Source organism: Melospiza melodia, chromosome 28, assembly GCF_035770615.1.
Source record: "Melospiza melodia melodia isolate bMelMel2 chromosome 28, bMelMel2.pri, whole genome shotgun sequence".
NCBI lineage: Eukaryota > Metazoa > Chordata > Aves > Passeriformes > Passerellidae > Melospiza > Melospiza melodia.
The window spans coordinates 5635852-5652479 of record NC_086221.1 but is presented as its reverse complement, the minus strand read 5'-3'; the positions used below and the strand labels follow the sequence as shown (position 1 = coordinate 5652479).

At 40.0% G+C, this 16628-nt stretch overlaps 2 protein-coding genes across 4 annotated transcripts in view; both read right to left on the bottom strand.

Moving 5' to 3' along the window:
- The window catches only part of LOC134430380 (uncharacterized), a 100289-nt gene that overhangs the window by 79402 nt on the left and 4259 nt on the right, over nucleotides 1–16628 (bottom strand). The window lies entirely within an intron of this gene.
- Nucleotides 9471–14378, bottom strand: LOC134430384 (ras-related protein Rab-7L1-like). Its single transcript, XM_063178011.1, has 3 exons — nucleotides 13969–14378; nucleotides 11132–11253; nucleotides 9471–10029 (listed from the first exon to the last, which is right to left on the bottom strand). The coding sequence occupies exons 1-3, from the start codon at nucleotides 14128–14130 to the stop codon at nucleotides 9912–9914; spliced, it is 402 nt and encodes a 133-aa protein (XP_063034081.1). The 5' UTR covers nucleotides 14131–14378; the 3' UTR covers nucleotides 9471–9911.

The following is a 16628-nucleotide window of genomic DNA, read 5'->3' as shown; positions in this document are numbered from 1 at the left end:
CGCCTTTTCTCACTGTGCATGTCAGCTGTTAATCCATGCGCAATTCTGCAAAGTCCAGTGAAAATTTTGGATTTTTTGCACTTTAAACTCGCCAGAAATCCCAAAATTCCTCATTTTGGTTAGAAAAGGAGATGATTTAACCATGAAAAATTAAAATATTCCACAGGCATTAAAATGGCAGCTTCTCACTTTTGCCTTGCATTTTGGTCTTTGCAGATTCATCCCTCCATTTGAATAAAAATAACATTTAAATCCTAGTTTAAAATCCATTTAAATCCTATTTTTATGAAGTGAGAAGATGGTTTGATGGTACAAATATGATCAGATTTATAGGAGAAATTTTAATTTTGGGGTTTTTTTCACCAGCACCATTTTCCCTGTGCGAACCAGCACCATTCGTGCAAATCCCAATGAATAGATTTAATTTTTTACACTTTAAATTCCATTTAAACCCCTAAAATTCCTCATTTTTGTTGGAAAAAATACATTAAAAAAAACATGAAAAAATTAAGATTATTCCATATTCATTAATATGCAGCTCCTCATTTTGCTTTGCATTGTGGTCTTTGGCTATTCATCCCTCCATTTGAATAAAAATAACATTTAAATCCTATTTTTATGCATTTAAATCCGATTTTTATACATTTTATTCTGCATTTGATGGTACAAACAAGGTCAGATTATTGGAAAAATTTCAATTTTTGGATCATTTTCTTTCATTCCATGCCCTGCTTGAGTTTCTTTGGAATTCCTTTGGAATTCCGGCGGATTGTGGAATGAGGAGGCCCAAAATGAAGAGAATTAAAATTAAAATTAAAATTAAAATTAAAATTAAAATTAAATTAAATTAAAATTAAAATTGAGACAATGAATTGAGGAGCCAGAGGAGGAAGGAGCAGAAACCACATCAAGGAATTCCTTGCTGGAAATATTAATTAATTAATATTAAATTAATTAAAAATAAATTAATTAACATTGAATTAATGTAATACTGAATGTATTAATTAATTTTGAATTAAACTCCACTGGGGCTGACAAATTTTGCATTTTTATGTCCCACCTGCAGCACAATAAAAACAAAAGAATTGAGGATATTTCTGAGGAATTAATTTGATTTTTGGGGTTTTTTTTTTAATTGGGTTTTCTTTGGTTTTGTTTGTTTGTTTGGGGATTTTTGTGGGGTGTGGATTTGGGATTTTATTTGAGTTTTTGGCTGTGTATTTGGATTTTTTATTTGGCTTTTTGGGTGTATATTTGGGTTTTTTATTTGGGATTTTTTGGGTGTGCATTTGGGATTTTTTTGGGTATGTATTTGGGTTTTTTATTTGGGGTTTTTAATTCTGGATTTGGGTTTTTTGAGGGTACATTTGGGATTTTTTGGCTGCATATTTGCGTTTTTTATTTGGGTTTTTTGGATGTGTATTTGGGATTATTTGGGTTTTTTATTTGGTTTTTTTGGGTGTGCATTTGGGATTTTTTTGGTGGTGTATTTTGGTTTTTTATTTGGTTTTTGGGGTGTGTATTTGGATTTTATTCGGGCGTGTATTTGGGATTTTTTGGCTGTGAATTTCGGTTTTTTATTTGGGATTTTTTGGGTCTGTATTTGGGTTTTTTATTTGGGGTTTTTAGGTCTGTATTTGGGATTTTTTGGGTATGAATTTGGGTTTTTTATTCGGTTTTTCTGGGCGCAGATTTGGGTTTTTAGTTGGGGTTTTTGGGTGTACAATTTGAATTTTTTTGGGTGTATATTTAAGTTTTCTGGGTGTGTATTTGGGGTTTTTTTGGGTGTGCATTTGGGATTTTATTTGGGATTTTTGGGTGTGCATTTGGATTTTTTTTTGCAATTGTATTGGTTTTGTTTTGTTGGGGTTTTTTCTGTTTTTGTTTGTTTGTTTGGGTTTTTTTGTTGTTTTTTTTGTTTGTTTTTTGGATATTTCACAGGAATTTCTTTTCCTGGCAACGCAGGGCACTCCACACCACAGATTTTACATTATTTTTATTATTTTTATTCCTAATTTCAACATAGAAACTCATTTCTTAGCACTGTTGACACACCAGAACAACAACCCCCAGCCAGCAATGCCCAATTTTTATTATAAAACCCAATTTTCATTCTAAAAACCAATTTTCATTCTAAAATCCAATTTTCATTATAAAACCCAATTTTTATTCTAAAAACCAATTTTTATTCTAAAAACCAATTTTTATTATAAAACCCAATTTTCATTATAAAACCCAATTTTTATTCTAAAAACCAATTTTTATTCTAAAACCCAATTTTTATTCTAAAAACCAATTTTTATTCTAAAAACAATTTTTATTATAAAAACCAATTTTCATTATAAAACCCAATTTTCATTCTAAAACCCCATTTTTATTCTAAAAACCAATTTTCATTTCCAACCTTGCAATGCTGCACCAGGGACTGATTCACGTGGATTAAAATCCAATTTTTTTTTTTTTTTCCTCTTTCCATGACCATAAAAAACTGAATTTCCAATGCTCAGGAGCCTGCCTTGAAAATACTTCAAAATAAAACAGAAAAAATAAAGAAATAAAAGCTTTTAAGCTTTTTAAACTTAAAAAAAAGGCAATTAAAAAAAAAATAAAAATTAAAAAAAACAAAGCTGAATTTTGATATTTTTGAAGAAACCAAGGCACAAAATTCACCTGGAAATTTGTGGAGTTTTGGGTCAAAAATTGAAATTTCAGTATTCAGATTTTTACCCACCTACATCAACAAAAGTTAAATTAAAATATTTGTTTTAATTAAAAATTAAAGCTTTTCCTTTCCAGGAGAAATAATAATTTTTTAAATAATTCTGGAGTTTAAACTGTTTAAATATAATAATTTTTCCTAATATTTTTTAAATAAGTTTGAGGTTTAAAATTGTTAAATATAATAATAATTTTTAATAGAATTCTGGGGTTTAAAATTTTAAAATATAATGATAATTCTTTAAAATAATGTAAATAATGATGGGTTTTTAAAATTTTGAATATAATAAAATTTTAAAATAATAATTTTAAAAATAATTCTGGGTTTAATTTTTAAATATAATAATATTTTTAATAATAACTTTTAAATAATTCAGGGTTTTAATTTTTAAAGTATAATAATTTTCTAATAATATTCTTAATAATTCAGGGTTTTGAAATTTTAAAAATAATGATAATTTTAAAAATAATTCTGGTTTAAAAAAATTTAAATATAATAACATTTTTAATAATAGCTTTTAAATAATTCTGGGTTTCAAATTTTTAATATTATAATAATTGTAATAAAATTCTTAATAATTCTGGGTTTAAAATTTTAAATATAATAATAATAATTTTAAAAATAATTTTAAAAATTATTCTGGGGTTTAAAACTTTTTAAATGTAATTTTTCAATAATAACTTTCACATAACTGTTTTAATGTTTTTAAGATAATAATAATTTTCTAATAATAGTCTTAATAATTCTGGGTTTTAAAATTTTAAATCTAATGATAATTTAAAAATTAATTCTGGGTTTAAATTGAAAACCTCCCCAAGGCACAGCTGGGACTGGAAACCAAAGGGAACCACAGAAATGCTGTGAAATAAATTTAAAAATAGATTTTTTTGCTAAAAAAAAATAAATTTTATCCACAGAAATGTACAATTTTATCCTGAATCCCTTAAAATGTGGCACCTCTGAATTCCTTCCCACTCCATAATTGATGATACAAATAATGTCAGATTTGTAGGAAAAATCACAAAAAAATTTAGGATATTTCATATAAATTTCCAAAAAAAAGTAGGAAAAATTATTAAAAAATTACAAAAAATTAGGATAATGTTGGATTATTTCATTCTCTGCTTGAGCTCCATGGATGGAGCAGGAATTGGGAATTTTCAGCTGCTCTTGGCTGAAATATTTCAAATACAAAAATCCACAAATAACACCTGAATCTTAAAGAAAAAAAATTTTAAAAATTAGGCACTTCTCTTGTGTTCTAAAAAGAAATAGAAATATTTACAGGATTAAAAGCCATTTTTTATTCTTTTTTTGAGTGTTTTTGTGGGGGGTTTTTGTGGGTTTTTTTTGTTGATATTTAAGACAATGAAGTAAAATTCATCAAGGCACTTCCATTTTGTTGCCAACCACTTCTCCCTGTGGAGAAAATGATGTTTTGTGCAAAAAATGAGATTTTTAAACACCTCTAACCCTAAATTTTGCAATATTTGCACAGCCCAGGTATTCCAGCTTTGCATTAAAATAGTTAAGCAGAAATAATTCTACATTTTTTGAACCCTCATTGTTCAGTTTGAAATTCTTTTCAGCTCCAGAGATTGAAAATTCTGATTTTTTTTAGTGAGGGTGATGAGGGCCTGTTTTACAAACTCCTCCATTTATATAAAACAAAACAAAACAAAAAAATAATTTACCTAATTCAGCAAAACCAGGACCATTTCTAGTCCTGATTCCCAGTTAAGGAGGTAAAAAATTCCAAATTATTGAAGGTTTTTTGCTAAAATTCAAACCCAAAAGATGAGCAGAGTGATTGTGTTCCCTCAGAAAATCATGGAACAGAAAATACAGAATTAAACACACAAAATTCCATTCCTGATGTGTGAATTTCCTATAAATTCTCCTGAATTAATATAAAATTTTTGGCCAGAACTGCTCTCCACCCTCAATATTGGGGGAAAGTGGCAGCAGAGGGAAATGGGAGTTTCCTTTTATCCCATAAAATCATTTTTTCCTCCTCTTTTCCAGCCCCACTAAAGCAGATTTTTTTACTGAGGGTGATGAGTGCCTGTTTTACAAACTCCTCCATTTATATAAAACAGAAAACATAATTTACCAGAGCAAAGCAATCCTAATTCAGGATTCTAATTCAAAACCAGAACAATTTCCAGTCCTGACTCCCAGTTAAGGAGGTAAAAAATTCCAAATTATTGAAGGGGTTTTGCTAAAATCCAAACCCAAAACACGAGCAGGGTGACTGCGTTCCCTCAGAAAATCATGGAACAGAAAATACAGAATTAAACACACAAAATTTCACTTCTGATGTGTGAATTTCCTATAAATTCTCCTCAATTAATATCAATTTTTGGCCAAAACTCTCCACCCTCAATATTTGGGGGAATGTGGCAGCAGAGGGAAATGGGAATTTCCTTTTATCCCATAAAATCTGTGTTTTTCCTCCTCCTCTTCCTCAGGCCCACTAAAACTGAGGGTGAAGAGTGCCTGTTTTACCAACTCCTCCATTTATATAAAACAGAAAAAATAATTTACCTAATTCAGCAAAACCAGGACCATTTCTACTCCTGATTCCCAGTTAAGGAGGTAAAAAATTCCAAATTATCGAAGGGTTTTTGCTAAAATCCAAACCCAAAACACGAGCAGGGTGATTGTGTTCCCTCAGAAAATCATGGAACAGAAAATACAGTGAATTTCCTACACATTCTCCTGAATTTTTTTACCAATTTTTTGGGCAGAACTGCTCTCCACCCTCAATATTTGGGGGGAATGTGGCAGCAGAGGGAAATGGGAATTTCCGTTTATCCCATAAAATCCTTTTTCCCTCCTCTTTTCCAGCCCCATAAAGCAGCAGGGGGGTTTTTTTAGGGAGCTGTTTCCTGGCAAGGCAATTGAGCAGCACTTGCCAAAATCACTTTTTGGATGGCCCAAAAGGGCCCTTGTGGGGCCACAAAAAGGGAATTACAGCCCAGAGGGGGGGCAGCAGAAAATCCTGACCAAATTTTGGGGTTTCTGCTCCAAAGGGAGAACCCAGCTGGTCCAGGGAGGGCAGGAGCAATTCCTGACCAAATTTTGGGTTTTGTTCCACAGGAAGAACCCAATTAGTGAGGGTTGTGCTGCTCCAGGAAGGGCAGGAGTTCCTGACCAAATTTTGGGGTTCTGCCCCACAGGGAGAACCCAGCAATTCCTGACCAAATTTTGGGGTTTTGTTCCACAGGGAGAACCCAATTAGTGAGGGTTGTGCTGCTCCAGGAAGGGCAGAGCAGTTCCTGACCAAATTTTGGGGTTTCTGCTCCACAGGGGAGTGGGGATTGTTCTGGTCCAGGGAGGGCGAGAGCAATTCCTGACCAAATTTTGGGGTCTCTGCTCACAAGGGACGGGGGATTGTTCTGGTCCAGGGAGGGCGAGAGCAATTCCTGACCAAATTTTGGGGTTTCTGCTCTACAGGGAGAACCCAAATAGTGAGGGTTGTGCTGCTCCAGGAAGGGCAGGAGAAAATCCTGACCAAATTTTGGGGTCCCAGCTCCACAGGGGACTGGGGACTGTGCTGGTCCAGGTAGGGCAGGAGCAACTCCTGACCAAATTTTGGGGTTTCTGCTCTACAGGGAGGACCCAGCAACTCCTGACCAAATTTTGGGGTCTCTGCTCCACAGGAAGAACCCAAATAATGAGGATTGGGCTGGTCCAGGAAGGGCAGGAGAAAATCCTGACCAAATTTTGGGGTTTCTGCTCCAAAGGGAGAACCCAGCTGGTCCAGGGAGGGCAGGAGCAATTCCTGACCAAATTTTGGGGTTTTGTTCCACAGGGAGAACCCAAATTGTGAGGGTTGTGCTGCTCCAGGAAGGGCAGGAGAAAATCCTGACCAAATTTTGGGGTTCTGCCCCACAGGGAGAACCCAGCAACTCCTGACCAAATTTTGGGGTTTCTGCTCCACAGGGGAATGAGGATTGTGCTGGTACTGGAAGGGCAGAGAAATTCCTGACCAAATTTTTTGGGGTCTCTGCTCCACAGAGAGAACCCAGCTGAGTCAGGAAGGGCGGGAGCAACTCCTGATCAAATTTTGGGGTTTTGTTCCACAGGAAGAACCCAATTAGTGAGGGCTGTTCTGGTCCAGGAAGGGCAGGATCAATTCTTGACCAAATTTTGGGGTTTCTGCTCTACATGGAGAACCCAGCAACTCCTGACCAAATTTTGGGGTCTCTGCTCCACAGGAAGAACCCAAATAATGAGGATTGTGCTGGTCCAGGGAGGGCAGGATCAATTCCTGACCAAATTTTGGGGTTTTGTTCCACAGGGAGAACCCAATTAGTGAGGGTTGTTCTGGTCCAGGAAGGGCAGAGCAGTTCCTGACCAAATTTTGGGGTTTCTGCTCCACAGGGGAGTGGGGATTGTTCTGGTCCAGGGAGGGCGAGAGCAATTCCTGACCAAATTTTGGGGTCTCTGCTCACAAGGGACTGGGGATTGTTCTGGTCCAGGAAGGGCAGAGCAATTCTTGACCAAATTTTGGGGTTTCTGCTCTACAGGGAGAACCCAAATAGTGAGGGTTGTGCTGCTCCAGGAAGGGCGGGGAGAAAATCCTGACCGAATTTTGGGGTTTCTGCTCCAAAGGGAGAACCCAGCAACTCCTGACCAAATTTTGGGGTTTCTGCTCCACAGGCAGAACCCAGCTGGTCCAGAGAGGGCAGGATCAAGTCCTGACCAAATTTTGGGGTTTTGTTCCACAGGAAGAACCCAATTAGTGAGGGTTGTTCAGGTCCAGGAAGGGCAGGAGCTCCTGACCAAATTTTGGGGTCTCTGCTCCACAGAGAGAACCCAGCTGAGTCAGGAAGGGCAGGAGCAACTCTTGGCCTAATTTTGGGGTCTTTTCTCCACAGGAGACTGAGGGTTGTGCTGGTCCAAAAAGGGCAGAGCAATTCCTGACCAAATTTTGAGCTCTTGCTCCAAAGGGAGAACCCAGGGGAGTGGGGATTGTTCTGGTCCAGAAAGGGTGAGAGCAATTCCTGACCAAATTTTGGGGTCTCTGCTCCACAGGGAGGACCCAGCAACTCCTGACCAAGTTTTGGGGTCACCCCCACAATTGCACAGTGCTGATGCACACCCAGCTCCTCATCCTCAGCAGCTCGGGGGCTCTGCTGGGACGGGCTGGGATGTACTGGGATGGACTGGGATGAACTGGGACGTGCTGGGACGTGCTGGGATGGGCTGGGACGTGCTGGGATGAACTGGGATGGGCTGGGACGGGCTGGGACGGGCTGGGATGGGCTGGGACCTGCTGGGATGAACTGGGACGTGCTGGGATGAACTGGGACGTGCTGGGTTGTGCTGGGACGTGCTGGGATGAACTGGGACGTGCTGGGACGGGCTGGGATGTGCTGGGATGAACTGGGATGTGATGGGACGTGCTGGGATGGGCTGGGACGTGCTGGGTTGTGCTGGGACGTGCTGGGATGAACTGGGACGTGCTGGGACGGGCTGGGACCTGCTGGGATGAACTGGGATGTGATGGGACGTGCTGGGATGGGCTGGGACGTGCTGGGACGGGCTGGGATGAACTGGGACGTGCTGGGACGGGCTGGGACGTGCTGGGATGGACTGGGATGTGCTGGGACGGGCTGGGATGAGCTGGGACGGGCTGGGACGTGCTGGGATGGACTGGGATGGGCTGGGACGTGCTGGGACCTGCTGGGATGGGCTGGACGTGCTGGTGGGACGTGCTGGGATGGGCTGGGATGGGCTGGGATGGGCTGGGATGAACTGGGATGGGCTGGGACGTGCTGGGACGTGCTGGGACGTGCTGGGACGGACTGGGACGTGCTGGGATGAACTGGGATGTGCTGGGACATGCTGGGACGTGCTGCTCCCTCCAGCCCAGAGCAGGGAGGGAGGAAATTGCTGCAATGTCCCCAAAAGGGAGGGGGTAAAGGTGCACAAAGTTAAAAAAATACCTCTGACAGCCCTGCCAGGAGGGGAAGTGCTCAAAATTTAAAAAAAAAAAAAAAAAAAAAAAATTCAGTGTAATCCAAGGCACTGCTTGGACATGGATTGTGCTCCATGAGAGCAGCACAGGAAATGGGGAATATTCCCAAATGAGGGATATTCAAAATGAGGAATGTTCTCAATGAGGAATATTCATAAATGAGGAATATTAAGAAAGAGGAATATTCCCAATGAGGAATATTCAAAATGAGGAATATTTCCAATGAGGAATATTCATAAATGAGGAATATTTCCAATGAGGAATATTCCCAAATGAGGATTATTCCCAAATCAGGAACATTCCCAAATCAGGAATATTCATAAATGAGGAATATTCCCAAATGAGGAATATTCAAAAAGAGAACTATTCCCAAATAGGGAATATTCCCAAATCAGGAATAATCCCAATAAGGAATATTCCCAAGAAGGGTTAGTCCCAAAATTAGGAATATTCCCAATGAGGAATATTCAAAATGAGGAATATTCCCAAAAAGAGGAACATTCCCAAATTAGGAATAATCCCAGATGAAGAATATTCTCAAATGAGGAATATTTCCAAATTAGCAATACTCCCAATGAGGAATATCCCAAATGAGGAATATTCTCAACGAAGAATATTCCCAAATCAGGAATATTTATAAATGAGCAATATTCCCAATGAGGAACATTCCCAAATGAGGAACATTCCCAAATCAGGGATATTAATAAATGAGCAATATTCCCAAATGAGGAACATTCCCAAATGAGGAACATTCCCAAATGAGGAACATTCCCAAATGAGGAACATTCCCAAATCAGGGATATTAATAAATGAGCAATATTCCCAAATGAGGAACATTCCCAAATGAGGAACATTCCCAAATCAGGGATATTAATAAATGAGCAATATTCCCAAGTGAGGAACATTCCAAATCGGGGATATTAATAAATGAGCAATATTCCCAAGTGAGGAACATTCCCAAATCAGGGATATTAATAAATGAGCAATATTCCCAAGTGAGGAACATTCCCAAATCAGGAACATTCCCCCTCCTCCTCCTCCACCCCTCGCTCCAAGGCGCTGCTCAGGGCTGTGCTGAGCAAACAGCACTGAAGAGTTCAAAATCCCAGGAAAAAAACCCCAAACCAGGGAGAGTCCAGGGAGAGGCGACCATGACGATGATGATGATGATGATGATGATGAGGGCACAGCGTGCCAGCAGCCTCAGCAGCAGGCCCAGCCTGGAGGAGAGGTCTCCTTGATGTTGATGTAATCCCCAGAGCCAGCAGAGCAGGAGCTGCCATCGCCCGAGGGAGAGGACATCATCTTCTCAATCAGAACCCTGGGGAAAAAAAAAATACTGAGTTGGATTTGGGGCTTTTTTTTTGGGGTGTTTTGTTTTGTTTTTATTTTGGTTTTCTGGGTTTTTTTTTTTTTTTGAATCGGCAGCACTGAGCAGTGCAGAAAAGAAATTAAAAATTAAAAACAAAAAGAAAAAAGCAAAGCTCAGAAGTGTGGGGAATGCATTTGTAGAGTTGGGCAGTGCAGAAAAGAAATAAATAAAAAGCAAATATAGTATAATATAGTATAGTATAATATAGTATAATATAGTATAATAGTATAATATAGTATAATATATAATATAATATAATATAATATAATATAATATAATATAATATAATATAATATAATATAATATAATATAATATAATATAATATAATATAATATAATATAATATAATATAATATAATATAACAATATCATATTCTCATATTATATTACATTACATTATATTACACTATATTACATTACATTATATTATATATAAATAAATCATATAATTATAAATATTATAAAAATATAATTATACATAATATAACATAACATTATAATGCAATATTATAACATAACATACTATTAGTATAATATAGTATAATATAGTATAATACAGTATAGTATAGTATAATATAATATAATATTTTCATATTATATTACATTACATTACATTATATTATATACAATTAAATCATATAATTATAAATATTATAAAAATATAATTATACATAATATAACATTATAATGTAATATTATAACATAACATACTATTAGTATAATATAATATAGTATAATATAATATAGTATAATATAATATAATATAATATATTACCATAATATATTACCATAATATATTACCATAATATATTACCATAATATATTACCATAATATATTACCATAATATATTACCATAATATATTACCATAATATATTACCATAATATATTACCATAATATATTACCATAATATATCATAAATATACTACAATATATAATATCATTAAATAATAAATCAGCCTTCTGAAACATGGAGTGAAGATTTTCATCCATTCCCTCACCCTGGGGACCCTCAAACAGCACAGGCCGCAGCCCCAGGCCCTGCTCCTACCTCATGGACTCGTTGATATTTTTGTTTTCCTTCACAGACGTCTCCACCCACCCTGAAAATCCATTTTCTTTGCTGAACCTGTCGATTTCCTCCCTGGTCACTGCCCACGGGGAAAGGTCACACTGCAAGGCAGAAAAACGGGGAATTTTAGGGGCACAAAATCCCACAGTGGTTTGAGTTGGAGGAATTTGAATTTAATTCATAAATTAAATAATTTATAAATTAAATAAACACGGCCCGGGACACCCCCAGGGATGGGGCGGCCATGGATTCTTTGGGAATTGGGAATTTCTCCCCAGTTTTGCAGCTGGGAGGGCCCTGGGAGGCAGCTCAGCCCTGCCAGCTGCCAGGGCAAGGCTCTCCCTGGGGTGTTGCAAGCAGAAATTTCTTTATCTGATATCTCAGGTGCTGACACACCTCGGTCAGGCACGCCTGGAATGGAGATTCCAACCTTGTCCCATCTCAAATCTGCCTCTCCAACCTCATCACATCCCAAATCTGCCTCCTCAAACTCATCCCTCATCCCAAATCTGCCTCCCCAACCTCATCAAATCCCAAATCTGCTTCCCCAAGCTCATCAAATCCCAAATTTGCTTCCCCAGCCTCACCCCTCATCCCAAATCTGCCTCCTCAGCCTCATCAAATCCCAAATCTGCCTCCTCAAGCTCATCTCCCATCTCAAATCTGCCTCCCCAAACTCATCTCATTCCAAATCTGCCTCCCCAGCCTCACCCCTCATCCCAAATCTGCCTCCTCAACCTCATCAAATCCCAAATCTGCCTCCTCAAGCTCATCTCCCATCCCAAATCTGCCTCCCCAACCTCATCCCTCATCCCAAATCTGCCTCTCCAGCCTTGTCTCTCATCCCAAATCTGCCTCCCCAAAGTCATCTCATTCCAAATCTGCCTCTCCAGCCTTGTCTCTCATCCCAAATCTGCCTCCCCAAAGTCATCTCATTCCAAATCTGCCTCCTCAACCTCATCAAATCCCAAATCTGCCTCTCCAACCTCATCCCATCCCAAATCTGCCTCCTCAAACTCATCCCTCATCCCAAATCTGCCTCCTCAAACTCATCCCTCATCCCAAACCTGCCTCCCCAACCCCATTACATCCCAAACCTGCCCAGGCTCCCTGCCCGGGGGAGGTGGCACAGGTGTGGTGGCACCATGGTGGCACTGATGCCAACGGGATGGACACAGAGGCACGGCCTGGCCCAGAGCTCTCCAGGATTTCCTGATGCTTTGAGGCAAAGTTGTTGCCTCAGAACAGAATTCCAAAATCCCTGTGGGATCATCGAGTCCAGGCTGTGCCCAATCCCCACCCTGAGCACTCAGTGCCACCTCCAGGGATGGGCACTCCAAACGCACAAAATAAACACACAAAACCCATAGAAACACACAAAAACCCCACACAGAAACACAAAAACCCACAGAGAAACACACAAACACACTGAGAAACACACATAAAACCATACAAACACCCAAACCCCACAGAGAAACACACCAAAACCCATACAAATCCATAGAGAAACACAGAGAAACAAACACACAAAAACACAAAGAGAAACACACAAAAACCATGCCAAGCCACACAGAGAAACATACAAAACACACAAACCTACAGAGAAACACACAAAAAATGTACAAACTCAAAGAGAAGCACACAAACATGGAGTGAAACACACAAAAACCATACAAACCCACAGGGAAACACACAAAAACCATACAAAAACCCACATAGAAACACACAGAAACCATACAAACCTACAGAGAAACATACAAAAACACAAAAAAACCCACACAAACCCACAGAGAAAACCACAAAAACCATAGAAACCCACAGAGAAACACACAAAACCCACACAAACCCACAGAGAAACACACAAAACCCATACAAATCCATAGAGAAACACAGAGAAACAAACACACAAGCACACAAAAACACAAAGAGAAACATACAAAATCCATGCCAAACCACATAGAGAAACATACAAAACACACAAACCTACAGAGAAACACACAAAAAATGTACAAACTCAAAGAGAAGCACACAAGCATGGAGTGAAACACACAAAAACCATACAAACCCACAGGGAAACACACAAAAACCATACAAACCCACAGAGAAACACACAGAAACCATACAAACCCACAGAGAAACACAGAGAAACAAACAAAAACCACACAAACCCACAGGGAAACACACAAAAGCCACACAAACCCACAGGGAAACACACAAAAACCATACAAAAACACACAGAGAAACACAAAAAAACACACAAAAACCCACATAGAAACACACAGAAACCGTACAAACCCACAGAGAAACACACAAAAACCATACAAATCCGTAGAGAAACACAGAGAAACAAACACACAAGCACACAAAAACACAAAGAGAAACACACAAAAACCATACAAACCCACAGGGAAACACACAAAACCCATACAAACCCACAGGGAAACACACAAAACCCATACAAACCCACAGGGAAACACACAAAACCCATACAAAAACACACAGAGAAACACACAAAAGCCATACAAAAACACACATAGAAACACACAGAAACCGTACAAACCCACAGAGAAACACACAAAAAACATACAAACCCACAGGGAAACACACAAAACCCATACAAACCCACAGAGAAACACACAAAAACCATACAAAAACACACAGAGAAACACACAAAACCCATACAAACCCACAGAGAAACACACAAAACCCATACAAACCCACAGAGAAACACACAAAAACCATAGAAGCCCACAGAAAACCACACAAAAACCCCCCCAAAAAAACCCCAAAAACGCCATCCCGGGCAGGGTGCCCACCTTGTTGGCCAGCAGCAGGCAGGGCACGGGGCTCCCATCTGGCAGCACCAGTTTGCTGTCCAGGTCCTGCTTCCACTTGTGGCTGTTGCTGAAGGTGCTGCTGTTGGTGACATCAAACATGATGACACAGCCTGAGGCCTCCCTGTAGTACAGGCGGGTCATGGAGGTGAAACGTTCCTGCCCTTGGGTCAGAACCAGAGAGAAACCCAGCCAGGGTTGGTAATTTGGGGGGTTGTGCAGGTGGATTGGGTGTTTGGGGGGTGTTATCTAGGTAGATGGGGTGTTTGGGGGGGTGGTTTTGCAGCTGGCAGTGAGGATTTCTGGTTAGTGGGGGGATTTGGGGTGTGGGCTGGGCAGGGGTCAGGTCATGGAATCGTGGAAAAGCCACAGAGAAACACAGAAAAACTGTACAAACCCACAGGGGAACACACAGAGAAACACCCAAAACCACCCAAAACCCCACACAGAAACACACAAAACCATACAAACCTACACAGAAACACACAAAAACACACAAAACCCCACAGAGAAACACACAAAAACACACAAAACCCCACAGAGAAACACACAAACCCATACAAACCTACTCAGAAACACACAAAACCCCACACAGAAACACACAAAACCATACAAACCTACACAGAAACACACAAAACCCCACAGAGAAACACACAAAAAACACACAAAACCCCACAGAGAAACACACAAAAACACACAAAACCCCACAGAGAAACACACAAAAACACACAAAACCCCACAGAGAAACACACAAAACCCCACAGAGAAACACACAAAAACACACAAAACCCCACAAAACCCCATACAGAAACACACAAAACCCCACAAAACCCCACACAGAAACACACAAAACCCCACAGAGAAACACACAAAAACACACAAAACCCCACAGAGAAACACATAAAACCACACATAGAAACACACAAACCCACAGAGAAACACACAAAACCATACAAACCTACACAGAAACACACAAAACCCACACAGAAACACACAAAACCATACAAACCTACACAGAAACACACAAAACCCCACACAGAAACACACAAAAACACACAAAACCCCACAGAGAAACACATAGAAACACACAAAACCCCACACAGAAACACACAAAACCCACACAAACCCACAGAGAAATACACAAAACCACACAAAATCCACACATATCCACAGAGAATCCCACAAAACCCATGGAGAAACACACAAGCACACACACAAACACACAAAACCACACAAAAACCATACAAATCCACAGAGAAATACACAAAACCTGTACAAACCCACAGAAACACACAAAAACACATATAGAAACACACAGAAACACACAAAAACACACACAGAAACACACAAAAACACACACACAAACACACAAAAACACACTAAATACAGACAAACCCGCAGAGAAACCCACAAAACACACACCAAGTTTGTTTGGGTTAAAAGTGACCAAAGATCACCCAACAGGCAGGGCCCCTTCCCCTGTCCCAGTGCTCTGGGACACCCCCAGGGATGGGGCACCCCAATATTTGCATTATTCCCATGGAACTCAGGGTGTCCCCAGAGACAGGACACCCCAAAATTTGCATTATTCCCCTATAACCCAGTGCCCAGGGGTGGAACACCCCAATATTTCCATTATTCCCATGGAACCCAGTGCCCCAGGGATGGGACACCCCAATATTTGTATTATTCCCATGGAACCCAGTGCCCCAGGGATGGGACACCCCAATATTTCCATTATTCCCATGGAACCCAGAGATGGGGCACCCAATATTTGCATTATTGTCCTGTAAACCAGTGCCCCAATATTTCCATTATTCCCATAAAACCCAGTGCCCCAATATTTGCATTATTCCCATGGAACTCAGGGTGTCCCCAGGGATGGACACCCCAATATTTCCATTATTCCCATAAAACCCCGTGCCCCAATATTTGCATTATTCCCATGGAACTAGGGTATCCTCAGGGATGGGCACCCCAATATCTCCATTATTCCCATATAACCCTGTGCCCCAATATCTGCATTATTCCCTATAATCCAGTGCCCAGGGATGGACACCCCAATATCTCCATTATTCCCATATACCCCGTGCCCCAATATCTCCATTATTCCCATATAACCCTGTGCCCCAATATTTGCATTATTCCCATGGAACTCAGGGTGTCCCCAGGGATGGACACCCCCAATATTTCCATTATTCCCCTAAAACCCAGTGCCCCAATATTTGCAGTATTCCCCTGTAACCCACTGCCCAGGGATGGGGCACCCCAATATCTCCATTATTCCCATAAAACCCAGTGCCCCAATATTTGCATTATTCCCATGGAACTAGGGTATCCCAGGGATGGGGCACCCCAATATCTCCATTATTCCCATATAACCCCGTGCCCCAATATTTGCATTATTCCCCCGTATCCCAGTGCCCTGAGCCCCCCTGGGCACCACAGGGCACCGTGCCAGCTCTGCTCCCCCACCTCCAGCTCCTTTTTGGGGCCAAAACCGAAAGTTTCTTGCTGCACTGCTGACTCTGCCAACTTCTCCTTCCTGATGCCATTTTAAGGACCCCGGGCAGAGGAAACCACAGCCCGGTTCTCCTCCCTGCTCCACATCCACAGGGGCCATTTCAGAGCTGCTGCTGCTA